General features: G+C 53.1%; 1 protein-coding gene across 1 annotated transcript in view; it reads left to right on the top strand.

Moving 5' to 3' along the window:
* The first annotated feature begins 3813 nt into the window (after nt 1–3813).
* CEACAM16 (CEA cell adhesion molecule 16, tectorial membrane component) overlaps nt 3814–27347 on the top strand; it is a 31553-nt gene continuing 8019 nt past the window's right edge. The window contains exons 1-8 of the mRNA XM_060083110.1: nt 3814–3850; nt 5095–5439; nt 5771–6046; nt 6987–7265; nt 9333–9659; nt 26162–26217; nt 26824–26877; nt 27013–27132. Coding sequence (XP_059939093.1) covers nt 3814–3850; nt 5095–5439; nt 5771–6046; nt 6987–7265; nt 9333–9659; nt 26162–26217; nt 26824–26877; nt 27013–27132 — 1494 coding nt within the window. The remainder of the gene's footprint in view (nt 3851–5094; nt 5440–5770; nt 6047–6986; nt 7266–9332; nt 9660–26161; nt 26218–26823; nt 26878–27012; nt 27133–27347) is intronic.

The raw sequence follows: 27347 nt of genomic DNA, 5'->3' as shown, positions 1-27347 counted from the left end.
CCCACAGTCTGTTCCCCACACGCAGCCAGAAGATCCTATTGACACCTAAGTCAGCTCCTATCCTTCTTCTGCTCACATCCCTCCCAGGGCTCCCATCTCAGAGTAAAAGCCAAAGTCCTCCTGCGGCCCACAGAGCTCTGCAGGATCCGCCCCTGTTCCCTCTCTGCCCTCACTCACTCTGCTCCAGCCACACCAGCCTCACACTCACCAAAACACTCCTGCCTCAGGGCCTTTGCACTTGCTGTTCCCTCCGCCTGGAATTCTTTTCCCCCAGATTCAGCACAGCTCCCTCATTGAGTCTCTACTCCAGTGTCGCCTCCCAAAACATCTTCTCTTGGCCCTACATGAAACAGTGTCCTAGACACCTCCATCCCCTCCCCTGCTTTCTTCTTCTCCATAGCATTATCTCCACCTGATATATTATACCTGTTTGTGTTTATTTGTCAGTTGAGTATCTCCCCAAACAAAAGGTCAGCGCTACGGGGCAGGGATTTTTGTCTGTCCTATTTGTGGCTATAACCCAGCGCCTAGCTCAGTGCCCGGCACCTGGTAGGTGCTCAGTAAACGTTTGTTAAAAAGTGAATGAACAATGGCCCCCACGTACCCGGTGCCCACTTTGGTGCAGGCACAGCGTTGAGCCTTCCACGTGCCTGCTGTCCCTCATGCTCAGAGGAATCCCAGGGAGGTCAGTGTCATGATCACCCACCACCCACCTCCCAGACAGGCAAAGGCCCCTGCCCAGGGTAGCCAGGTTTACTTTCTGCCCTCTGAGCCTGGCATATAGTAGGTGTTCAAGAAACCGCAGGGCTCAATTGGACCAAAAATCTGGACTCGTGTCCGGGAGCACCTGAGGAAGGGCTGGGGAGGTGAAGGCTGGGAGCGGATCGGGAAGGGCAAGGACAGCAGAGCAGGGTCAGTGTGATGCTGTGGGTGGTATGGAGCCATGGCGGAGTCTGGACAAAAGCCGGGATCTGCCCCCGAGTCTCTAATAGCCGCAACTCTTCTCGCTCCTCAGCCAGACGGCAAATCACCAGAAATCTGGATCTCCCTGGAGACTCCTCCTCTCTCTGTGTCACCTACCCCTGGTGTCCAGTTCCACAAACACTCTCTCAGCCTCTGCTCTGTATCCGATCCTGTGCTGGGCAGTGCTGGGGACACGGTGGTGACCACAACAGCCCTGGTCTTGCCTTCCCACGACTCACAGTCCATTTGAAGAAACAGACCAACCCCCTGACAGTAAGGACCCAGGGTGGTCAAGGCTGGGACTGGGGATGAGGGGTGCACCTAACCCAGTCTGAGAGTCAAGGAGGGCTTCCTGGAGGAGGAGGAGGAGGAGTTGTTGAATAGGCAATGAAATAGAGCAGAGGGAAGCAGGGATGTGCTGGGTAGTGAGAGCGCAAGTGAGGCAGAATAACTGGAGCAGAGAGTTCCCAGAAGGAAGGGATGTTCCGTGAGGCTGGTCAAGCAGGCAGGGGTCAGGCCATGCAGGGCCTCGGTGAGGAGCTGGGCTTTCTCCTGAGGGCACTGGGGAGCCATAGCAGGTTCTGGGCACCACAAGGGGGGCAAACCAGGGCCAGAGACCAGGGAGGAGTTGGGGAGGGGAAGCCAGACAAGGTGGGCGGTCGGGGAGACCTGGACCAGGGCAGGGGCCATGGGGAAGGAGACAAAGACACACAGGGCATTTAAGAGGCGGGCGTGGTGTGCGTGGGGAGGAGGGGCTTGGACTTCAGGGACAAGGCCCAGTCTCTCTGTCCCAGTGACAGCGGATGGTGGCGCCAATCCCTGATAAGAGGACGGGAGGAGGAGCCGGTCTGGGGGAAGATGTTGTCGAGGTCAGTTTGGGACAGGGTGAGGGAGTGGTGCCCAGGGACATCGTGGGGAGGGGGGGAGGCATCCTGAATGACACTTAGAACCAGGTCCCAGGCTCAGGGGAGAGGGCTGGGCCAGGACAGAGAAGGGTGAGGTGAGGTCACAGGAGGGGTGGAGGCAGCAGGAGATGCCAGGTCACCCACAAGTCACCTGGCCGCACCCGCCCCTCTCACCTCACACTACCCCACCGCGTCAGAGCCCCTCCCTGCCAGGGCAGCTCAGGACGAGGTGCTAGAGGAGCAAACCAGGACAGGTGAGCCACAGGTATGGCCCCCTGCCCAGAAGCAGGATGCTCGGGCCTTGGAGAAACCAGGACCCAGAAGCCATTAAGATACCGATAATAGCACGTTTGTCAAGGACGCTCTTCCCCCAGATCCCTCCATGGCCTCTGTCCAGCATCATCTTCCCAGAGACCTCCTCCCTGACCCCCCCCACTCTGCCCCTGACTCCAAAATCACCAGCCCCCTTTCTGGCTTTTTTTTTTTCTTTCTTTTTCTTTTTCTTTTTTGGCCATACTGAGTGGCATGCGGGATCTTAGTTCCCCCACCAGGGACTGAACCCGGGCTCCTGCATTGGGAGCACGGAGTCTTAATCACTGGACCACCAGGAAAGTCCCTTCCTGGCTTTATTTTTCCCCCCGAAGCACTTATCTCCATCCAATGTGAAATAGACTTTGTTTATTTGTTTACCCTGCAAATGTCAGCCCCATGAGGCAGGGATTTTACCTACCAGCCTCTAGGACAGTGCCTGGCAGACAATCTATGCTCACTAAATATTTGTAGGATAAAGGAATGAGTGATTTCTTGAGGCTTGCTCCATGCCAGGCATCGTGGTAAGTATTTCACACTTCATTTTTTACAACAGTCCATGAGGAGTGTACTATCGTGACTCCCATTTTACAGATGAGGAAACTGAGGCCCAGTGGGCTCCATAAGTTGCCCGGGGTCATGGAAGCTTGGAACAGTGGAACTAGGTCCAGTAACATCAACCACACCTCATGTTTGGGACCCGACTCTGCCAGGTGCTGGCTAACTTCCTGACATGTAGCATCTGCTCTCAACAACCCTGAGTAGGGGCCACACCATCCCTCTTTTTCAGAGCAGTCAATGGAGACTCAGGAAGGGGCTGCTCCCAGCCCCACTTCCAGTAAGTGCAGAGCCAAGGTCAAAACTGGACTCCCTCTAGCCTCAAAGTCTCCACATAACACCCATTTGACATATAGAAAGAACAAGGCCTCAGGAGGAGAAGAGAGAGAATGTGGATTTCTCAGCCCCACGCAGGAGGCCAAGAAGCAGAGCCCCAAAGGAAGCGTGCAGCCACCAGCCTTCCCTTCTGTGTGACTTTGGAAATAGAGTCACACAGGCCTCCCCCGCCTGCAAGAGCTTGGGCAAGTCAGAGACCTTACCTGGTGCCTCAGTTTCCCCATCTGCCAGTGGGGGTTCTGACAGTGCTCACATCACAGGGCAGCCACTGAGATGACACCTAAAGGTCACCCACAGCTTTGGGGCTGGGAAAACGGCAGTCACAACAGGTGGGTTTTATCCCTTGGTGACCGCCAAGTTCACCAGGGAGACCAGGGACTGGGCCGTGGGTAAGAACTGCCCTAAGATCTCCCCCTGCCCCTCCTTCCTCCTCCCTGATGACCTGGTTCTTCTCCTGGTACCAAACCTGGGCCCTCGGCACAAAGAAGTTTAGGCAGCGCCCCAGGAGGCCTGGCCAGGTCGTGGCCCCTGGCCCGTGCCTGCCACACCTGCCCTGGTACCCAAACGGGGCCCCAGATCCTCGGTGACTCGATCCCTCCAAATTCAGGTGATCTCCCCCGGCTCCAAATCACCGAACCCTCCCACGCCTGGCGCCAGACGGAGCCAAACCCCAACCAGGAAGGGTCTCGGAGCATCGGGCCGCCAACGCCGCTGTCTCCAAGAGCTGGGTTCGGGGTGAAAGATGGTGCTGACCAGATGCAGCTGGCTCCTCCTCAGTGGTGAGCGAGAATGGCGCCCCCAGAACCTCAGCCCCCATGGTCTCGGGGAAGGGAGGGCATCCCCGGCCTGGGGAGGGACGGTGTCAGCCGGAAATCCAGCACGTCGGGAGGACAGCTCTGCTTCACACAGGCACGATTTGCTCCACTAAGAGTCACCAGTGTGAGGCAGGCCGGGGGCCGTCACCCAGAGAGGTTTTCAGGGTGGACTTTGGAGATTTCTAAGAGCGGGGTGTAAGCTAGGGCAAGGGAGCCACTGCTATGCCTTCATTCACGTGGCAAACTTACTGAGCTCTGGAAGCCTTAACTAGAGCAAGTTGTAACCAGCCACTCTGCCCCTCCCTCGGGCTATGGTTTGGGCAGTTGCCTTCCTCTTCTCAGCCTCAGTTTCCTCATCTATGAAATGGGCCTAACTCCTGGGGTCGTTTGAAGGTCATTCCAAGCAGCATTTACTAGTGCTTGCTGGGTGCTGTTCTAAATGCTTTCCACGTATTCATAACCACCCTATGAAAAAGGCCCACCCATGACCGCCCACTCCATAGACCAGAAGCCTGAGGCTCAGAGAGGTCAAGGCACCAGTCAGGGTCACACAGCCAGAAAGCGGCAGGGCTGAGTGCTAGACCCAGAGGCCTCGCTCATAGTCAGCCTTTATCAGCACGGAAAGTACCAGAAACCAAGCCAAGCATGTAAGCACTGCTTACGTGAGAACCACCGCGGCTTCCCAATCCAGGCAACCGCACACAATTCAAACCCAGGCAGCCCCAACCAGCTAGTCAGGTTTGAGGCTTATCTGTTGGGTTGAGAACAGAAGGGGTGGAGTGTATTAATCACGGCCCTACTTTCTGCCTCTGGAGAGGCAGAGGAAGGGCGCTGGACCGGGAGGACCGGGAGTCGGGGCCCAGGGGCTGCACGAGGCAGCCTGATCTCGAAAGTGGAGGCCTAGTGACTCTCACAGCGGTGGAGGGTGGGGGGATCCCTCTGGGTGGTATCCAAGGTCCTGCAGGCTGAGCGGGTGCTATGAGCTTGCTATGCGCAAAGCCTTAGGCTAGATCCTTAGCACAGCCCATCAAATCCAATCCTCAGATCACAGCCCCCTCCCCAGGACTGAGACTCCACACCTGGCTGACAGTTACTGAGCGCTTACTTGTGGGAGGAACACATGTGCCAGGAGCCACGTCTCCTCCTCCATCAAACGTGGGGAGCGATCAAGTCCACCTCATCCCACCCCTCTGGCTCCTTTTCCTCAGCCGCTTTCCTGAGCGCGGGGGCCGAGATCACTATCGCCCCCGAGCCTGCCCAGCCAGCCGAGGGCGACAACGTCACACTGGCTGTCCAAGGGCTTTCAGGGGAGCTGCTTGCCTACAACTGGTATGCGGGGCCCACGCTCAGTGTGTCTTACCTGGTGGCCAGCTACATCGTAAGCACAGGCGATGAGACCCCTGGCCCGGCCCACACGGGGCGGGAAGCTGTGCGCCCCGACGGCAGCCTGGCCATCCAGGGCGCCCTGCCCGGGCACTCGGGCACCTACATCCTGCAGACTCTCAACAGGCAATTTCAGACGGAGGTGGGCTACGGACAATTGCAGGTCTATGGTGAGACACCCCCCCAGAGCCCCCTTTTCCCCAGCTGGGCTTTCCCATCTCCTTCCCAATCCTTCTTTCAAAAACAACAACAACAACAACAACAAAAAACTCTAAAAAATATTAAAACCATCAAAAAAAACTGACTTAAAGTAACATTAAAATGCTCACCTCCTCCCAGATGGCTTCTGGGATTAAATCTGCCTCTCATCCTGTTCTTTGACCCTCTGGCTGGGGGTTCAGGGGCACCACCGGGATCCAGCCATGCCCCTTGCCTGGGGAAGGGGAGGCCCTGGAAGCAGGCAGTGCCCGGCCCCCTCCCCCTCTGTCTGTTGCCCCACAGAGATCCTGGCCCAGCCTGTGGTCATGACCAATGGCACGGCATTGGTGGAGCGCCGGGACACCCTGCACCTGACATGCAGCAGCCCCAGCCCCGCCGAGGTCCGCTGGTTTTTCAACGGCGACACCCTGCCCATCGCCCTCCGCCTCGGCCTGTCCGCTGACGGCCGGGTGCTGACCCGGCACGGCATCCGCAGGGAGGAGGCCGGAGCCTACCAGTGTGAGGTCTGGAACCCGGTCAGTGTCAGCCGCAGCGAGCCCATCAACCTGACCGTGTACTGTGAGTCCTCCTGGCCCAGCCCCTGCAGAGATACCCAGTGCCCCAACCCCATAGATGGGGAAACTGAGGCCAGGAGAGAGTGCCCAAGGGCATGCAGTGAGTCAGTAGGCCAGCTGGGGTTAGAAACCAAAGCTTCCCCATATAAGGCACTTGACCCATCTCCTAAGGACGAAAGACAACCTTTGAATTTGAATAATCCTTCCCTTTGAATCAATACCTCCAGGACTGGTTGGTTTTGAAAGGGAGCGGGGACAGCGTGAGTGGTGAAATGGGAGGGGAAATAAAATTAAAAACATAACCAAAGCATGGAGTCATTCCCAGGGGCAGCAGATATGCAGTGTGGCATCCAGAGAAAGGAAATCACTCAGGTACACGAGGGCCGGCAATGTAGAAAAACTTAGAACCTAGAATCCTACAACCAGGGCATTCTGGATTTAAGAAGCACTGGATTCTAGACTCTCAGAATCCTAGAAACTCTAGAAGCAGAGATTCTTAGAATCTTAGAATCTAATTCTAAAACCTTAGAGCCACCTAACCCTAGAATCTTAGAAACATAGATTTCTAGAATCTTAGAATCCTAGAACATAGAAACATCTGCTCTTGGAACCCTAGAATTCTAGACTCTTAGAATGGCTTATCAGAAACCATTTAGCCTTTTTTTTTTTAATGGAACCATAGATTTCAAAAATATCTTGAAATGTTGTCTGGCCCAACACCCTCTTTTTACAGAAGAGAAAACTGAGATTCCCCTGAGAGGGAAGGTGATTGTCAAGATCTCAGAGCAAGTTAGAGATCCATGTGGGATTCGAGAAGGCCAGAGCTCTTTTTCCCTCCAGATATTCCCAGGGGCCCATCCTGGTGGAAAGAAAGCCAGGGGGGTGCCCACCTCGACCACCCTCTCCCTCCACTGCCCCATTTCTCTCCCTCCCCTCCCTCACAGTTGGCCCAGAACGCGTGGCCATCCTCCAGGATTCCACCACCCGCACGGGCTGCACCATCAAAGTCGACTTCAACACATCTCTCACGCTGTGGTGCGTGTCCCGGTCCTGCCCGGAGCCTGAGTACATGTGGGCCTTCAACGGGCGGGCCTTAAAGAATGGCCGAGACCACCTCAACATCAGTAGCATGACGGCAGCCCAGGAGGGCACGTACACGTGTATTGCTAAGAACCCCAAGACCCTGCTTTCTGGATCTGCCTCAGTGGTGGTCAAACTCTCTGGTGAGTCGTCCCCAGCCTGACCAACCCCACCCCTCTCCATGGAGGCCCAGTTGGACTCAAGCTTTGGCTGCTCCACCCGCCATTAGGCCACCATTTGCCCAAGAGATGATTGGAGAGTGAGAGATTCTCAACCCATTCGTTGGCCAAGTGACAAAGTGGCATATCAGGTGGACCCTCTTCATCCAGATGACAAAAAGAGGCAGTCTGTGCCTTGTCACCCAGAAAACAACGGACAAATCAGGCTCTCTTCCTTGAGGGTTGGCAAAGTGAGAAATGGGCCACATGTCCCAAACCGTGCAGCTGCAGAGTGGGAAAACATTCGGATGTCCCTTCCTATGGGTGCCCATGTTCTAAATTCAGTCTGTCACAGCTGCTCCAGGCTGGACCCACTCCCTGCCAAACAGACAGCTGAACCTCAGCGCATCCAACTAGATAACCCAGTTATCTGGCCCAGATGCCGGTGTGCACATGCGCACACACACGTACACGCATACACTCCTGGAAAATCACAGCCAGTCGTTGGCAAATGGAAAAACACAGCGAGAGAGGCACTGTCTTGCCTCTGTCCTTAAACAACCTGGCGGTGGGGGTAGTGCAGACACAGCTGGTGTTCTCAGAGGCATCAGGATCCTCAGGGGACATTTTCTCATCCCCTGGGGATGGTGGCTTTGAACATTAGGGCCTCATTCATTCCGCCTTGGTTCCTTCTCAAGTGGCCACCATCTCCCAGGGACAGTGGGAACGGTCCTTCCCTCCCTCCTCCCTCCCTCTTACTAACAGGCTGGGCCTCATCCAAAGGGTGGATACTCTTTCACCCAAAGCAGAAATGGCATTCCCAGAGGTAAGTGTACCTCCTGCCCCACCCTACTGGGGCCTTAGCAGCTGGTCTTGGCAGGAGACAGGGGGGTGGACCGGATGACCTCAGGCGCTGTCCAGAGCCCTGTCTGTGTAGGTCAAGATGGGGGGGGGTGTCCAAGGTGTGCAGGTATGTGCAGGGAGTGGGTAAAGCATCCCCAATGGCCTCCTAAACTGTCAGCACCCCTGTGGCAGGTGCCAGGGGAGAGACAGAGGAAAGGGAGATGCCACCCTTCTTCCACCTGGGGGAGACTGATCTGATGGAGGAGACATGGTCTCTGCCCTTGCAGAGATGGCCTTGAAACAGGGAAGCATAGCCTCCCTATTCAAGAGCTGCCAGTCAGGGAGAAGAGGCAATGCCTCATACTCCATTCTAGCAGTGATGAAGGAGACATGACAGCCACCCTCAGTGAGCTTCCAATCAAATGGAGGAGACACTTGAGGAGATTTTGTATTCTGATGGGGGAGACATGGTCTTGAGGAGACACGGCTTTTTTTTTTTTTTTTTTTTTGAGAATCCCTAGTCTGATGGGGGAGACACAGTTCCCACCTTTGGGGTACTCCCAATCTGATGGGGGAGTACAAGCCCCCCACTTTCTAGGAATTTCCAGTCTGATGGGACAGACATGCCCCCATTCAAGTTCTGGGGTCCCCAGGCTGACTGGAAAGACCCAGCCTGATAATAATCTGGAATTTCCAATCTGATGGAGGAGACATGGCCTCCCACTCTCTGGAATCTTTCAATCTGATGGGGAACTATAGCCCCCATATTCCGAGGTCTCCTGCGCTGGCAGAAGAGACAACACCTGGAGTACACAGCTCCCATATCCAATGGGGGAGACACGGCCCCCATATTCTGAGAATTTCCAATCTGATGGAGGAGACATGACTCAACCCTCTAGGGTCTTCCAGTTTAATGGGAGAGATATTCCCCCAAAGGCTGGAAATTCCTAGTCTAATGGGGGAAGAAACAGCCCCCATTGGGGTTTCTCAATCTAACGGGTGAAGACAGCTCCCTGGCAGGCAGGCATTGCTGAGACACAAAATCCACCTCCGTACCACACAAGTCACCTCCTTCCTCTGTCTCCCTCCCGCCAACCCGCATGGGGAGTGCCAGCTGGGGGAGGCATATGTGAGCTGGCCGGGGGTGGGCGGGGGACGCTCTGCGCCGCCAAGGCCCAGCTGACCCAGCCCCCCTCGCTCTCTCCCCAGCGGCCGTGGTCGCCATGACAATCGTGCCGGTGCCGACCAGGCCGATGGAGGGCCAGGACGTGACACTGACCGTACAGGGCTACCCCAAGGATCTGCTGGTCTATGCCTGGTACCGCGGGCCTGCCTCCGAGCCCAATCGGCTGCTCAGCCAACTGCCATCGGGGAACTGGATCGCAGGCCCCGCGCACACAGGCCGGGAGGTGGGCTTCGCCAACTGCTCGCTGCTGGTGCAAAAGCTGAACCTCACCGACGCCGGCCGCTACACACTCAAGACCGTCACGCTGCAGGGCAAGACTGAGACGCTGGAAGTGGAGCTGCAGGTGGCCCGTGAGTGTGTGGGAGGGGACGGGGAGAGGGGGGCCTCTTTTCAGACAAGGGCTCCCAGAAGAGGGGCTCTGCTTTCTCCATCTGACTTGGGACTCCCCAAATGGAGCTCCAGCCTCTTCTGTCAAACTGATGACCTAGACCAGGGGTAGACAGGCTTCCTCCATCAGACTGGGGACACTAAACGGGGCTTCCATGCCTTCTCTCTTCTGTAAGAGGCACACCAGACCAAAGGTTTTAAAATACAGTGTGTAGTCTGAGGGTAAGGCATCCTTTTTCCTGGACCATAAAACACAGGAGATATTGCCTCTACCACCATACTGGGGGAATAGGCTACTGATGGTCGTTTACCTCTCCCATCAGACTAGAGGTGTAGAGGGCGGATCATGCCTCCCTCTTCAGACTGGCATCCTAGACAATGGGGAGCATGTTTCATGCTTTGCGTTACAATAAGAGTGAGAACAGAATTCCTACCCTCAGAAGGTAAATTAATCTCTCAAACTGAAATAGGGACGATCTCCTCCATCAGGATGGAGATTTCTAGGTGGTGGGAATTGTGTTTCCTCTTCAGACTGGAAATTCCCTGTGTTCAGGAACAAGGTCTCCTCCATCAGACTGGGAGCTCCCAGATGTTGGGGGCCGTGTCTCCCCATCAGACTGGGAGCTCCCAGAAGTCAGGAACAAGGTCTCCTCCATCAGACTGGGAGCTCCCAGATGTTGGGGACCGTGTCTCCCCATCAGACTGGGAGCTCCCAGAAGTCAGGAACAATGTCTCCTCCATCAGACTGGGAGCTCCCAGATGTTGGGGACCGTGTCTCCCCATCAGACTGGGAGCTCCCAGAAGTCAGGAACAAGGTCTCCTCCATCAGACTGGGAGCTCCCAGATGTTGGGGACCGTGTCTCCCCATCAGACTGGGAGCTCCCAGAAGTCAGGAACAAGGTCTCCTCCATCAGACTGGAGCTCCCAGATGTTGGGGCCCGTGTCTCCCCATCAGACTGGGAGCTCCCAGAAGTCAGGAACAAGGTCTCCTCCATCAGACTGGGAGCCCCCAGAAGTCAGGAACAAGGTCTCCTCCATCAGACTGGGAGCCCCCAGATGTTGGGGACCGTGTCTCCCCATCAGACTGGGAGCTCCCAGAAGTCAGGAACAATGTCTCCTCCATCAGACTGGGAGCTCCCAGATGTTGGGGACCGTGTCTCCCCATCAGACTGGGAGCTCCCAGAAGTCAGGAACAATGTCTTCTCCATCAGACTGGGAGCTCCCAGATGTTGGGTACCATGTCTCCCCATCAGACTGGGAGCTCCCAGAAGTCAGGAACAATGTCTCCTCCATCAGACTGGGAGCTCCCAGATGTTGGGAACCGTGTCTCCCCATCAGACTGGGAGCTCCCAGAAATCAGGAACAATGTCTCCCCCATCAGACTGGGAGCTCCCAGATGTTGGGGACCATGTCTCCCCATCAGACTGGGAGCTCCCAGAGGTCTGAGATGTCATGTCCCTGGAGCCTTGCCTCCCCCATCAGACCAGGCAGTCTCTGAAGCCATGTCCCTGAGTTAAGGACAGTGACCCCCCCTTCCTCAGACTTGAAGCTTCCAGGATAAGGGACCCAATCACTGACAGACACCCTAGCACCCTCCTTCACCCATTCACTCATCAAACCCTAGTTTCCTGGGTCAGCGTTGGGGGAAGAAGGCTGGTCAATGACAGCAGGCCACCCCCGATGAAGCCTCGGAATTCCTTTTCACTCTGTCTCTCTTCTCACAGTCAACCTCCCTTCCTCGCACAAGGACCAACGCCACCTTCCTGAACCTGAACCTGGCACAGGCTGAGCATGGGGCGGGTGGGGCCGCTGGGAGGCCAGGGTTGGGCAGGGGAGCAGAAGGAATGGGGGCACTGGGGACCTGGTCCCCTACCTCCCTGACGGCCTCCTCCACCCCTGTGCCCCATCCTCCCCCACAGCCCTGGAGTAGCACCATGGCCCTGGAGACCTCCAGAGAGACCAGCTCTTCGTGCCACCCTCCTTGTTTCCTCCCCCTGAGTGGAGGACCACTTGCTTCCAGCAAGGATGCAGGACCATGGTTCATGGTTCTCCTGCTTCCACCCTAGAGTTAGAGCCAACAGGGCCCTACTCCTTCACTGAGCTGTCGGAGAGCCACAGAGGCTATAAACATCCTGGTTAACACACGCCTGTGTCAGCCTCTCCTTCCACCACTCCCAACCCTGCCATTCCTGGTCACCACACTTGCTTCTTTTCCCACCCAAGATTATTCTCAGTCTGGCTGCATGCATGCACAGGGGTGCCCAAAGCACAGGGATCCAAGCCCCCTGAGAGTCCTGCTTCCCAGTGGCCCAAAGAGTGCCCCTCCTCTGGCACCAAACAGCTGCCCTGTTTGAACACGGCCCTCCCCTACACTGCACCTCACTCCATAACCCAGGGACTGATTTGTGCACAGGACAAAGAATGACCAAATTTCTCAGGAAGATTTCCAGCATCTTCTGGCCCTCATCCATTTAACCAAAGATGCCCTTTTGAGTCCTCCATTGTCCTGGGATTCCCCCACCCCCACCCCATGTATCTCAAACATCACTTGCACAGTCCTAAAAATATCTCCCTCCTCCTCTAAACACACAAAAAAAGCCCCTATGAATAAATGAATGCAAATGGGGAAGGGGTGGGGTTGAGGGGTGGAGAGCAGGGGAGTGGGAACCAGAAGGAGTGTGTCTTCTAACTCCTCTCACTAGTAGGGTATGAGCCGCAAGCCTAACCCAGTCAAGATGACCTACTATGGGGAGACTCTTGGTGTTAGTCAGAAGTGGTAATAGCAGACTCCAGGCTTGGGGTAGAAAGAGAGATTTGGGCAAGGATGGAAAGGCCTAGTAGAGAGATTTCCCAGAAACTTTCAAGACAGATCCTTTCTGGGGATGGCCATGTTGAGCTGAAATAGTGAGTGGTGAAATTCACCCAGAATGAGGGTTATAAAATCTGGGTTAGAATCCTGCATTTGCTATGGGTTCACTAGACTCTCAATTTGTCCGTCAGCAAAAATGTGTGGACTTAGGATAGACTAGAGTTTTCCAAACCATTTTATTAGCCTCAGAGCCCTTTCTTCAAATGCAAACTTACATGGTAGTTCAATATATTATTTAAAATAGCAATGCAATAAAAGTAGATATCAATTCAAAAGCTATAGTTCTCCCCCTCACCAAATTTCTACACATTTTTGAAAAATATCCTTAAATTTAAATAATACTTGGATTACAGAGGCAATTAAAATGCAAAATACCAACCAGAATCAATTGCCAGTGAAAACATTATATATATATATATATATATATATATATATATATAGAGAGAGAGAGAGAGAGAGAGAGAGAGAGAGAGAGAGAGAGAGACAGAAACTGTGGGATATGGCCAAAGCTGCACTTGGAGGGGGAATGATAGCCTTAAATGCTTAAAGGCATTGAGAGTACTAAAAATAAAAGATTTTGAAATTGAGCAAAATAAGGTTGCCACTCAAGAAACTAGAGAAAGCCCATGAAATAAACCAAAGTAAAAAGGTAAGGAATTAAAAAAGTAAAAGCAGAAATGGATGAAGTATAAAATAAAACATAGAGTTAGTCAATAAAGCCTAAAGCTGGTTCTTTGAAAATACCAATGAAATAGACAAATTTTTGCAAGTATGACAAGAGACAGAGGAGACTAATATATAAAATAAAAGAGAAACCGTTCTGATCGAAGTAGAGCAGGTTAGATGCTCAGTAAATATATGTATTGAGGGAAGAGAATAGTTCCCCAACAGCCACTCCCCCCTCCTCTTTCATGATGGCAGGCACTGCCTCCCATAAAAGAAGCTGAAAATGTCAGGCACTCAGTTTCCCCAACTGCTTTGCAGCTATTGGTCGCCATGTGACCAATTCTGGCCAAGGAAGGAAGGAGAGAGCTAAAAGCTCTGTCCACTGACTCTGCCCCACCTGAGTGGGCACTAAGGGAGCTCCATGGAGTTTGAAAGTTATTAGCTAAATCAGTGTTCTCCAATATGAGGTTTCCAGGCAATGGCACAGCTAGGAAGTGAGGATAGATTTAAGCCCATACTCCACCCCAACAACAGGAACAGCCCCAAAATGGGAAATAGCGTCCATATTCTCCCCACCCCTCCATATTCACATAAGAGTCAGTAACATATATATCAGTTAGAATTTTTCTTCAGTGGCTAGTAAGAGAGACTGGAAATAACACAAACAACAAAGAGAGAGGACATTAATATATAAGATAAAAGAGAACCTGGTACATGTAAGAGTAGCTTACATGGATAGAAGATTATTTCTCTCTCACATAAAAGGTAACCATAAGCAGATTGTCCACAGTGTCATTAGGGACACAGCTCGTTCTGTCTTTCTGCTCTGTCATTCTTAGCTTGGAGCTTCCATTCTCTTGATCACCTCATGGTCCAAGATGGCTGCTGGAGTCACAGCTGCCTCATCCATGTTCCACGCAGGAAGCAGAAAGAGGGGGACAAAGGGTAAAAGAAGCCCCATGCCCGAGTATGGACTGTGCCCCTTTTAAGGAACTTTCCCCACCCTACAACTTCCACTTACATCTGATTGACCAGCTCTTAGTCATGTGGCCACCCTAGCTGCAAGGGAGGCTGGGACATGTAGTCTTTTCCCTGGGTATATTGCTGCTCCAAAGAACTTCAGGGTCCTGCTCTCAAGGAAGACAGGAAGGATGGATTCCAGGTGGGCAGCTGGTAGGCTCTGCCATGACACACCTTGCATCTCCTACCTTCCAAGCTGAACAAAATGGCCTTTCTCACCTAAGCCCAAAGCGAAAGAGCCCCAGGCACAGTAGCCAGGATTTGGGAAAGCCTGGGGTTGTGTTCCAGCGGGGCTTGTTTTGTGCAAGGCAGAATGAGGCCAGCGGGAGGGGCCAAAGGAGGCGAGGGAGTAGCAGCTCAGTTTTCCAGGTCAAGCCAGATCCCATATCCTCAGGGTGTGGAGGCTCAGATGTCCCCAGGACCAAGTCTCCTGTCCCGCTAGGCCTCTCTGGGCTTCTGAACTGAATCCTCCAGGCAGTCCAATCCCCCTCCTTAACAGTCCAGGGAAGAATAACAGCAACAAACACACAATAATAATAGCTCCTGTATCTCCAGCATTGATTTGGTTCCTTTGTACCTCTATCTCAGTGAATTCCTACAAGAACCCTCATGAGTATTACTGGCAGTTCCTCCATTTTACAGGTGAGGAAACTGAGGCCCAGAGAGCCAAAACCTCACTCCATGTTCCATAATTCCCACAGCTGCTGGGAGGAGGCTAGCTGAGGAGTCCCCATCACTCCTCAGCAGGGCCGGCCAGGCAGGGGTGCAGGCTCAGAGCCCAGATGGAGCTGAGGTGGCCACCTGAGCTGAGGGACTCCAGGCAATGTGGCTTTTCCTCACTTGTAAAACAGAGATAGTAATAGTACCCACCTCCTAGGACTGTTGAAAAAATTAAATGAGTCAATACGAGGAAAGAATCTAGTTACATAAATGCTTGATAAATGCTTTTTAACTCACTCAGGTGTTAGGTTTGGGCAACAGGCTGATGGAAAAGCCAAATATAACCCTTTTTCTATAATGCCTTCTTCCTGGGGGACTTAATTAACCCTACGGCACAGGTTTCCCTCATTTTATGGAATACAGGATGGAAATACAATTTATGGGAAATTGTAATCACCTGAAAATGGCTTACAAGAAAAAAATACCCATGTATAAGCTTTTAGAATCCTGATGCTGAAAAGTTTTTTAATTTAAAAATAAAAAATAATGAGGAATTTCCTGGTGGTCCAGTGGTTAGGACTCGGCGCTTTCACTGCCCAGGGTGGGGTTCCATCCCTGATCAGGGAATTAAGATCCTGAAAGCCACATGGTGCAGCCAAAAACAAAAAAGAAAGAAAGAAAGAAAGAAAAAGAAAAGTAAAGAAAGAAAGAACAAACAAACAAACAAAAATTAAAAAAAGAATCCCGACGCTGATCCTCACAGGTGCTGCTGATCCTCACAGGTGCCGGAGGAAACGTGCCCTCAACACAGATTCCCTGACTTGCTTCTCACAGCCTCCCTTTGAAATGGGGCCCCATTTCCCCAGTCTCCTAGCTGTTTATTAAAAATACACCTCCCAGGTCTCTGCCTGGGCCCAGGAAATCTGTGTCTCCAGGGAAGGGACATGGAAACTGGATTTTTAAAATAAATAGCCTGGGTGATTTTTGTCAGCTGGCAAGTTGGGGGACCCAGATGCGGGGACTGTTGGACAAAAAAAGGAAAGTAAGGCACAAAGAGAGGGAGGCAACTTACCCAAAGTCACTGATCCAGGAAGGGGCAGGGCCAGGGTTTGGCCCAGGATCACTCAGCAGGTTTTCAGACTGAAGGCTGAGACTGGGACTCCCTTCTGCCCCAGGGGGCTCATAGCGGCTCCCCATCTCCCTCCCCCACAAAGCCCGGAGGGTGCTTGGGGTCCTCCTGGGCCCTCAGATTCCACTAGCCATGGGTGGGAGCCAGGCCAGACCTCCAGAGCAGTCTCTGCCTCTCTCTCCCCCATCCCTCCCCCTCACCCAAGGTGCCTTTTCTCAAGTAACCTTTCTGCAATGGGGAGGGCAGGGGTGGGGTTTAGGGTTGACCTTGAGGCCAAAGCACACAATGGCCCAGTCAGTCTCTGGAGCCCCGCCAGGGAGAGGAAGGAAGCCTGCCCTGTTTTTCTCCCCTGGGCTGGAATGTTGATTCAGGATGGAGAGAGAGCGGGAGGGTGAGAAAGAGGAAGGAGGGATGAGGATAGAAGAGGAAGGAGGAGGTGAGGGAGGAGGATGATAGTGAGAAGAAGGAAGAGGAGGAGGGAAGAGGGGGTGCCTGGCACCAGGGTGCCAAGGCTGGACTTTGGGAAGCCAAGCAGAGAGTCTGGTCAACTCCAGCCCATCCTGACACACACTGCAGAGTCCAGAGAGGTCACCCCAGCCCCTCGAGGTTGCACAGGATCAGGGCAGCCAAAGAGCCTCACCTGTTCCACTAACCACAGGCAGAAGCTCCCTGAGTTCCCACAGCGGCCTTCAGAAGCAGCTGTCAGGTGCCCCCAGAGGTAAGGTCACCTTTCTGGAATCATCTCCCCTATGGATCGCAGTCCTTCTCCTCCTCCTCTCCTTTCCTCTCACTCCACTCTGGCCACACTGGCCTCCTGACTATTGTTTGAAGAAACCACGCAACTCCTGCCTCAGGGCCTTTGCACTAGCCTTTCCCTCTGCCAGGAATGTTCTCACTGTGGATGCCTGAATCACTCCATTAAGGTCTATGCTCAAACCCCCCAACACCCAACGTTGTCTAGCTTTGTTCTTCAGATCATTTATGACACACACATGTTCCACTTCATATTATATATTTCTTTTCTTTTCTTTTTTTTTTTTTTTGGCCATGTGCATGGCTTGTGGGATCTCAGTTCCCTGACCAGGGATTGAACCCAGGCCTCTACAGTGAAAGTGCCAAATCCTAACCACTAGACCATCAGGGAACTGCATATTGTATATTTCTTTCTTCACTTGTTCATTATCTGTCTTTTCCACCAGACTATGAGCTCCATGAGGCAGGAATTTTCCTTCTTTTGTCTATCACCTTAAATCAGTGCTTGACACACAATATGTGCTCAATAAATAGCAGTAATAATGATAAGGAGACTTGCCCTACCAGATAACAAAACACACTGTAGAGCTATTATTGTATCAGCTATCTACTACTGCATAACAAATTACCCCAACACTCAGCACCTTTATTATCTCAAAGTTTCTGTGAGTCAAGAATCCGAGAGTGGCTTGGCTGGATAGTTTGTTTTTGTTTTTGGCCGTACCTTGTGGCATGTGGGATCTTAGTTCCCCAATGAGGGATCAAACTCATGCCCCCTGCAGTGTAAGCACAGAATCTTAACCACTGGACTGCCAGGGAAGTCCCTTGGCTGGATAGTTCTTACACAAGGTCTCTGGTGAGGGTACAATTAAGAGGTTGGCAGGGTTACAGTCATCTGAAGGCTTGGCTGGGACTCGAGGATCCGCTTCCTGGCTCGTTCACATGGCTGTTGGCAGGAGGCCTCAGTTCCTTGCCACATGGACCTCTCCATAGAAGTCTCATGACAAGGCAGCTGGATTCTCCCAGAGTGAGTTGCCCCATGGGCGAACAAGGATGAAGCCACAGTGCCTTCATGACTTGGTCTCAGAAGCCACACGCCATCACCTCCGCCATATTCTACCGACTAGAAGCAAGTCACTACATCCAGCCACATTCAAGAGGAGGGAGGTTTGTCTCCACCTTTCGATGGAATATTTTTAAACCACAGTAGTCGTAAAAAGTAAAGCAGTGTGGAATAAGGAAAAAAAACAATGGAGAGACAATAAATGCTGAAGGGTATCTGAGCCAGCTCAGGCTGCAGTAACAAACTACCACAGACAGGGTGGCTTAAACAAAAAACATTTATTTCTCACAGTTCAAGAGGCTGGGAAGTCCAAGATCAAGGTGCCAGCAAGGTAGGTTTTCATGTGAGTCCTCTTCTTAGTGTCTTGCAGGTGGGTCCATCTCACCATGTGTTCTCATGTCCTCTTCGTGGGCTCATGGGGACAGAGAGAGGGCAAGTTCTCTGGGGTCTCCTCTTATAAGGACACTAATCCTATCAGCTCAGGACCCCACCCTTAATTACTTCCTTATAGGCTCCACTCCCAAATACAGGCACATTGGGGGTTAAGGCTTCCACATATGAATTTGGGAGGGGACACAAACATTCAGTTCATAATAAGGAGTGACACAAGGGCAGAATCACTGTCTGCACCCCCCACTTCCAAGAACAGTGCCAGGCAAACACTTGGTACTCAGTAAATACTTGATAAGTATAATAGATGGATGAATGGATGAATCTGACCAATATCTGTTGAGTGTGTACCCTCAGCAGGTCCCGTGCAAGGTCACGGGAGCACATACTGACCAAGACAGGTGGGATCCTGGCCTCACACAGAGCTCATAGCCCAGAGTGGGGGACAGGTGTTAAAAGGTCATTACAAAGGGTCAGGACACTCTGATAGAAAAGGGTGGATTCTGAGAGAGAAACACCAGAGCATGTAATTTAGGTGGAGGCTCCAAAGCAGCCTCCCTGGGATGATATTTAAAGTGTGTATCAGTTTCCTGCGGCTGCTGTAACAAATTGTCACAGACTTAGTGGCTTAAAACAGCAGAAATGTATCCTCTCACAATTCTCGAGGTCAGAAGTCCGAAAGGAGTCCTACAAGGCTCACATCAAGGTGTCCACAGGGCTGGATCCTTCTGGAGCCTCCAGGAAAAAATCCGTTCCTTGCCTCTTCCAGCTTCTAGTGGCTGCCAGCATTCCTCGGCTGTGGCTGCATCACTCCCATCTCTGCTCTTCTTGTCATATCACCATCTCTTCTGTAGTCAAGTCTCTCTCTGCCTCCTTCTTAAAAGACACTTGTGATTACATTGAGGGCCCACCCAGATAACGCAGGATAATCTCTCCACCTCACAGTCCTGAACTTCATCGCATCTACCCAGTCCCTTTTGTCACCTATTTGCAGGTAACATTTGCAGGTTCCAGGGATTCAGACCTGGATCTCTTTGGGGGGCATTATTCGGCCTATCACAAGGTGAGACCTGAAAGGTCAGAGGAGCCGGGTGGAAAGTTGGCAGGGAAAGCATTTCAAACCAAGGGCACAGGATGGGCAAAGGCCAGGAGGCAGGAAAGCAGAGTCAAGCCAGTGTGTCAGGAGTGGAGTAAATGTGGGGAAAGTGGAGGAGGTGAGGGCAGAGGGGAGCAGGGATTGTGCAGGGCCTTGCAGGCTGCGGTGAGGACCTTGGCCGTCACCTCGAGTGAGGTGGGAGCCCCAGGAGGGCTCCGAGCAGAGGCTGGATGGGCTCTGACTCAGGTCCTAATAGGATCCCTCTGGCCGCCTCTTGGAAGAGACTGTTGGAAGCAGACAAAGGCAGGGAACCCAGTGAGGAGGTAACAGCAGTGGTGACAGGAGGTGATGACAGCTGGACCAGGATGGTGGCCGCGGGGGTGGGGGTAGATTTTGCAGGTGGAGCCAGCTGCATTCGCCGATGGGCTGCACTTGGTGGGAGGGAAAAGAGGAGTCGAAGGGATCTCTAAGCTTTTCCCTGAGCAGACACAGGATGGGGCTGCCTTGCGTGAGGCTGGAAGGCTGCAAGCAGAGTGGGATCTGAGGTTGGAATGAAGACGTGTGACATTTCAGAGGCCAGTGATCAGGCAGACGGCCTGGCCCCCAAGGCATACAGGCTCCGGGAGGGAAGTTGGCACAAGTTGTGGACTGTGGTTTTCACCCACCTCCTGGGGCCCCTTATCCTCTCCCCCAACTTCCCCTCACACCCGGGTGGAGCCAGCCTTGTTTGTTTCCCTCCCATCATCCGTTCTATGATGGGGAAGGCTGGTTTTCCCCTAACCCAGCAGACACCTCTTCCCTCTGCCTGTCCCTCACCCTCCTGCCTTGGGAAGCCCCGCGCCGGCCTCCTAAAATGTCCCGGCAGGATGGGGCCCCTGCCACCCATTCATCCAGCCAGATGGGCCCCAAAAGGGGAAGCGGGTCACCCACGGTCACCCGGCACGCGGTCAGCTCAGGACCCAGGGTCTCGTCTTCTCAATGTCCCAACACAGCCCTGGGAGGCTGGGGGAGGAACCAACCATTCTTTTCACATTTCTCACGAGAAAACTGGGGCTCCAGGAGAGGCCCACGCTCACCCGAGACTCTCCACGAATGGGGAAGTCGGGACTGAAACCCAGGTCCTGACCGAAGGATGCCTCTGTTGTAAGCTCCGAGGAGAAGGCAATGGGTGAACAGAACCCAGTCCCGTCCTCCCAGGACCCAGTAGGGGAGACAGACCTGTCACAGACAGTGACAACCCAGCATTGGTCAGGGCTGAGATGAGGGAGCCCAGGAGTCTGGGTTGGGGGATGCCTGACCCAGCCGGGGGGTCAGGGAGGACCTCCTGGAGGAGGGGATGGCTCACTGAGACCTAGAGGATGAAAGGGCGGTAATAAATGCAAATGTTCCAGGCAGACGGAACAGCATATGCAAAGGCCCAGGATTAAGAGGGAACCTGAGGGGCTTCCCTGGTGGCACAGCAGTTAAGAATCCGCCTGCCAATGCAGGGGACGTGGGTTCAAGCCCTGGTCCAGGAAGATCCCACATGCCACGGAGCAACTAAGCCCGTGCACCACAGCTACTGAGCCTGTGCTCTAGAGCCCGTGAGCCACAACTACTGAGCCCATGTGCCACAACTACTGAAGCCCGCGCACCTAGAGCCCGTGCTCGGTAACAAGAGAAGCCACTGCAATGAGAAGCCCGTGCACCGCAATGAAGAGTAGCCCCCGCTCGCTGTAACTAGAGAAAGCCTGCGCACAGCAACGAAGACCCAACACAGCCAAAAATAAATAAATATAAAAATAAAATAAATTTTTAAAAAAGCAGGGGGAACCCAGGGACTTCTAAGCCTGACCTTGTCCCTCCCCTGATTAAATTCTCCTATGGCTGCTCTGGCAAACTCTTTAGCCTGGCATTCATTCACTCATCCACTCACTCACTCATTCAACCAAACATTTCCTGGAGTTTGTAGCTAGTGTCAAGCCCTGTGGGGACATAGCCCTCCCCATGGGACTGTGACCCTGACTCGGGGGATCAGGGAGGGGCTCCTGGAGGAGGAGGCCTCTCCTCCAAGACCTGAAGGAGGAGAATAAGAGATGCTGGGAAAGAGGCAGGGAAGGGTGTTCCAGGCAGAGGGAACAGCCTGTGCAAAGGCCTGAAGGTGAGCTCTGAGTAGGACACGCTCCCAGAACTACTCATGTTCAGCTGAAGCACAGGGTGCTTTGGGAGAGGCTAGAGAGGCCAGCCTCGCAGCCCTTGTGTGGGCTTCCCTCCAAGGCACTGGGGAGCCACGGAAAAGTTGTGAGCAGAGGAGAGACAGGAATAAGCTTATGTCAGGAAGACACTGCCCCCCAGCCACCTGGAGGATGAACATGATGAAGCCTCAGAATCACAGACTGGTTTCTTTTTTCCGGGGGTGTGGAGGAGGTCGGAAGGAGGGGGTCCTGACCTTCTGGGGCTCTCCTCCAGCTCTGACTGGGAGGCCTGGTCTGAAGCAACCACTAGGTGGCGCCAGGATCCCACCAGCCAGGTCTGAGCTCACATGGGGGGTCAGGCCCAGAGCCCAGCAGAACTGCCTCTGGGTCCGAGAAGCAAATCCCACATGCCCTTTGCCTCTGTGTCCCTTGGTCCTGGCCCCCTCCAGAGCTGGGGCTTGCTAATGGTGGCATTTCAAGCATTCAGGTGCTGCTTGGAACCCAGGGACTCAGGAAAGAGCTGGCTGAGCTGCAGCAGACATCCTTTATCTCTCCTCACGTTGGAAGCTCAGACTGGAGCCTCTTGTTTCCCACTTCGGGGTCATGGAGGGGTGGGGGGATTCTTACCCTCCATCAGACCGGGGCTACCTGTCTCCTCCCTCAGATTAGAAACTCATCATCTCACACATCAGAATGGGCTCTCCTTACCTTCCCCCAACAGACTGGAAAACCAGACTAGACACCTGTTCTCCATCCAGGGAAATGGGGCTTATCTTCTCTATCTTATTTGGGAAATCCTGTCTCTCTCATCAGACTTGATGGGAGTGCTTTATCGTCCCCAGCAGGCTGGAGCTCCTTGTCGTCCCCATCAGACTTGGGAAACTCTGGCTCCCAGTTAGACCAGAGGGGAAGATTCCTCTGTTGTTGCAGGTCCTTCTTCCGTCCATCGAAGGATCCGTGCCCATTTTACCGAGAGGTAAACTGAGGCACAGAGCAGCAAGGCAGCACAGCCCGGTCGAGCTGCAGACGCTCGCCTTCCCCCTTTACCCCCTTCTCCGCACCTACCCTTTGCCCTCCGCACCCTGGGTAACTCCCCTGGCACTGGGAGTAGGGGAATTTTGCCCGCAGGCCCTTGCACCGTTTGCCCGCCTTTTATTGGCGCAGGCAGGCGGCTGGGGATAAAGTCCAGAGCTGGGCTTGGGGCTCAGACTGCGGAGGGAGGGAGAGGTGGTGGCTTAACCCCCCAGAGGACGCCCCTGGAGGGCAGCAGGGTGGGTGGGGGATGGGCAGGGCCTCATCTTGGCCTCGTGGAGGGAAAGAGTGTGGGTTCAATTCTCCCCACCCTTTCCCGACTGTGTGGCCTTGGACTGGGAACTTTGCAGCCTCTCTAAGCCTGTTTCCCCCAGCTGTGAAAAGGGGATGCTTCTGTGGGTGTTGTGAAGACTCGCTGAGTTCGTACATGAGAAACCCTTGGGACAGTGGCATGGTGACCCCGGAAGTCAGCATGGACCCCACCATCTGCCTTCCCCAGAAGGTTGCCTCCTAAATCTCTGGAATTGATCCTCTTCACTCCTCCTTCACATATCCTCCCAACCCAAGCCACCTTCTGTCTTGAGGCACAGCCGGTCCCCCTGCACAGCCAGAGGGGTCTTTCCAAAACTCAATCCTTGGGAATTTTCTTGTGGTCCAGTGGTTAGTGCTCCACGCTTCCACTGCAGGGGGCACAGATTCAATCCCGGCTCGGGGAACTGAGATCCCACAAGGCACTCGAAGTTTGGCCAAAAGAAACCATACAACAAAACAAAATTCAACCCTGACCCCTGCTTAGAACCTGCTATGGCTCCCCAGTACTCTCGGGAGGAAGCCCAAGGGCTGCACCTCAGCTCCAGACCTCCTGGGCACTGTGTGGCCTGACCACTGCTTGTCTCCACCCTCCTTTCTATTTTTCTAAAAGATCCTGGTGTTCTCCTCTTTCAAGAACTTCCCCAGCTGCTTTAGGTCTCAGCTGAAACATCAAGGCCCCAAGGATGTGTTCCCCGATCTCCACAAACCAGCCCTGGTCCTCTCATTCCTCCCTCTCCTGGTTCCCGGTACCTCTCCACACAGCCCCTATTACAGGTAGAAATAAGATGTATTGGGGTGTCCACCTTCAAAGTAGCCTCTGAATTCATTCACTTCTCCCCATCACCACTGCCTGCCTCCTGGTCCAGCCACCATCACATCGCCTATGGCCTGGACCATTGCAGTCTTCTCCTCACTGGGCTCCCTGCTTCTGTCCTTGCCCCCCGCCCCCATGCAGCCAGAGGGACCCTGTTAAATCCTCAGTCAGATCACGTCCATCCCCTGCTCAGGATCCTCCCATGGCTCCCAGGTCCCTCTGAGTAAAAGCCAAAGTCCCTGTAGTGAACCACAAGACCCAAATGATCTGTTCAACCCTCCCTCCTGCCCTCATCTCCCCAGTCTCACTTCCACTCTCCCCCCTGCTCACTGGACTCCAGCCACACTGGCCTCAAACAGCCAGCACAATCCACCTCAGGGCCTTTGCACTTTCTGTTCCCTCAACCTGGCACATTCTTCCCCCAGATGCCCATATGGCTCCTTCTCTCCCCTCCCAAATGTCACTCCTTATATGGGCCTCTGGATTTAAAAAACACTTCAAACCACTGCCCATCTCTCCCCCACCAACCCAGTCCCTCGACAGCTTTTTTTCTCCACAGTAAATACTTGACATTGTTTATATTTTCCTTGTCTTACTGACAATCTGTCTTGAGAGCTAGACTCTGACTCCCCAGTTACCAGACCTTATTTGTTCACCACTAGAGCAAGGCCTGAAATACCTGTTGGTGGAGTAAATGGATTACATGCATCTATTTTGAACCTCTAAGACATTCACAAGTTTCAAAATCCAAAAAGCACAAAATGGTAGTGAGAAGTGGCCTATCCACCATGACCCCTGCCCCACCCCTCCCCAGTGCTGTTCTCACCTCCCAGTTTCTTGTGTTTTATCCCAGAGATAGTCTACGCACGGACAAGAAAATATGTAGACATATGTCCTCCCCCTCCCCTCTTTCCACAAATGGCACACACTCTTATCCTGTTCTGCACTTTCCTCCTAGCAATACATCAAGGGGATCACACCACATCAGTCCAGAATCGCTTCCTCATTCTTTTTTTCTTCTTAAGCAACTGCATGCATGGTGACCAAGGGGGAAAGAGCTTTTGTCGCAATCATTGTTTTCCAGGAGCGGTGTGGCTTGGTGGCCAAGCCCTCAGATCCGTCTCAGAGCTGGACTCACATCGTGGTTCTGCAATCAGATCTCTCACGCCCTGCTATTGGGCATGCAAACCAGAGTAGCCACTTTGGAAGACAGTTTGCCAATCTCCCCAGAGTTTAAGTATACACTTCTCATATGACCCAGCAATTTCATTCCTGGGTACTTACCCAAGAGAAATAAAAACCTCTGGACACAAGAAAAACCTATACGCGCATGTTTCTAGCAGCTCTCTTCAGAATCAGCCAACAGCTGGAAACAGCCCAGAGGTTCTTCAGCTGGTAGATGGAGAAGCAAACTGTGATCTATCCACACGTGGCAATAAAAGGCAACACGCTTCTGATACGCTAACCTGAATGAATCGCAGATGCATTAAGCTGAGCCAAAGAAGGGAGACTCAGAAGTCTCTATTATTTCATTTACAAGACATTCTGAAAAAGGCCACTCGATAGTGACAGAAAGCAGATCTATGGTTGTGAGGGTGGGGTGGGGGAAGGGTGTGACCACAGAGGGCCAGCAGGAGGGGATTTGGGGGGTAATGGAAACCATCTGCATTTTGATTCTGGCGGTGACGACGGCATGCGTGTCACAAAGCTTATAGAGCAGTAGAGAGAAAAGAGTGAATTTTGTTGTATGCAAATTCTTTCATGAGTTTTTCTAAAAGGGTACATAATGTATGATCCCATTTATATGACATTCTGGAAAAGCAAAACTATAGGAATAAAAAAACAGACCAGTGGCTGCCAGGGTTTGGGGATGAAGGGAGGGTTTGACTGCCAAGGAGAATAGGGGTAGTTTTGGGGCGATGGAACTGTCCTATATCTTGCTTGTGATGCGATAATACGACTATAAACTTTCATCAGAACTCGTCCTTGGTACACACTTAAAATGAGTGCATTCTACTGTATCTATTGTATTGTAAATTACACCTCAATAAGGTTTGGGGTTTTTTTGGTTTTTTGTTTATTTATTTATTTGTTTGTTTAATTTTTGGCTGCACTGTGTCTTCGTTGCTGTGCGCGGGCTTTCTCTAGTTGCATTGAGCGGGGGTTACTCTTTGTTGCGGTGCGCTGGCTTCTCACTGCAGTGGCTTCTCTTGTTGTGGAGCACAGGCTCTAGGCATGCGGGCTTCAGTAGTTGTGGCACATGGGTTCAGGAGTTGTGGCTCGCGGGCTCTAGAGCGCAGGCTCAGTAGTTGTGGCACATGGGATTAGTTGTTCCATGGCATGTGGGATCTTCCCGGACCAGGGCTCGAACCCGTGTCCCCTGCACTGGCAGGCGGATTCTTAACCACTGCGTCACCAGGGAAGTCCCCTCAATAAGGTTTTAAAAATCCTATCTCCCACTGCCCTTCTCTGGCTGTGGGACCTTAGGCAAAGCCCCTAACCTCTCTGTGCCTCCGGTGAAGGAGGAGGGATTCGGGGAGGAGGTGGGTGCTGAGGTCTCTGGTCTTACCGTGGGTACACAGGTACACAAGTACACGCAAGAAATGTTTACAAACAAAACAGAAGGGCTTTATAAGGCTTGAGGGTGAAACTGGGGGCAGACAGCTGAGCCGCTGACAATGGCTCCTGTGTCTCAGGAGGGCAGGTCCTGGGCTGAGCACTGTCAGGCCTTACCTGAGTCCCTTTGAACCACTGGGCACTCCTTGTTGACCTAGAAAAGCGAGGAGAGCCATCCCTGGGTCCCAGAGGGATGGCATCAGGGGTGCACAATTCAGAGCATTGTAAGAAAGTCTTTTCCAATAGTCAGGCGGAGCTGACAGATCAGTTCCCTTCAGTCTCAGCTGTTCGGGAAAGAGTTTGGGTATGTACAGCCCCTGGCCTGCCCTCACAGGCTCACACGTAGGGGAGATTGATCTGCGCTGAGACAGTGACATCTCGGAATGGCTGGGACTTGGACTGTGGAATCCAGAGGGGGGCACGACCCAGCCTATGGAGAGAAATCAGGGAGGGCTTCCTGGAGGACAGGCTGCCAGAGCGGAGCCCTGATATGTTGATTGAACACCTGCTGTGTGCCCTGGTTCGGATCTCAGGGCAAGAGACGGATTTTTGAGGCTGACGTGAAAGGGGAGTGTGTGGGCAGGAGGGTGAGGGGAAAGGCCGCTGCTGAAAGCTGGGGTGTGCGTGAGGGCAGAGCAGGGGGAGATAAGGCAGGAGGGAGGTGGTGCCTGGTTCAGGGCCTCTGGGGCAGGAGCCTGGACTTTCTCCCACTCACGCCCCAGGCAGGAATAGCTTTCTCAAGATCCATCCGTGTGTGTGGGGAGGACGAGGCGGGAAGAGGCCGGAAGGGTGAGCGGAAGCGATGGGAATCAGGTGGCTGCCAGAGCCGCACGGAGAAGCAGGTACAAGTAGGATGAGAAGGCAGACGCCTTGTCTTTTAGGTCCCACCTGAGACCCTTCCAAGAGCTAGGAGGCCTCTGCCAATTTTCTAGAGCATTAAAGCAGTGAGTTTCAGGTTTGCCAAAGACGCTTTTCGATCTTTCTTTAGTTCCTAAGACTCTCTGACCTGATCTTTCTTCATTACTTAACTTCTGTTCGTCTTCGCTCCTGAAGTTCC

This window comes from Mesoplodon densirostris, chromosome 19 (genome assembly GCF_025265405.1).
Source record: "Mesoplodon densirostris isolate mMesDen1 chromosome 19, mMesDen1 primary haplotype, whole genome shotgun sequence".
In the NCBI taxonomy this organism is placed as follows: domain Eukaryota; kingdom Metazoa; phylum Chordata; class Mammalia; order Artiodactyla; family Ziphiidae; genus Mesoplodon; species Mesoplodon densirostris.
The sequence above is the reverse complement of the archived record's forward strand: the minus strand, read 5'-3'. Positions and strand labels throughout refer to the sequence as shown.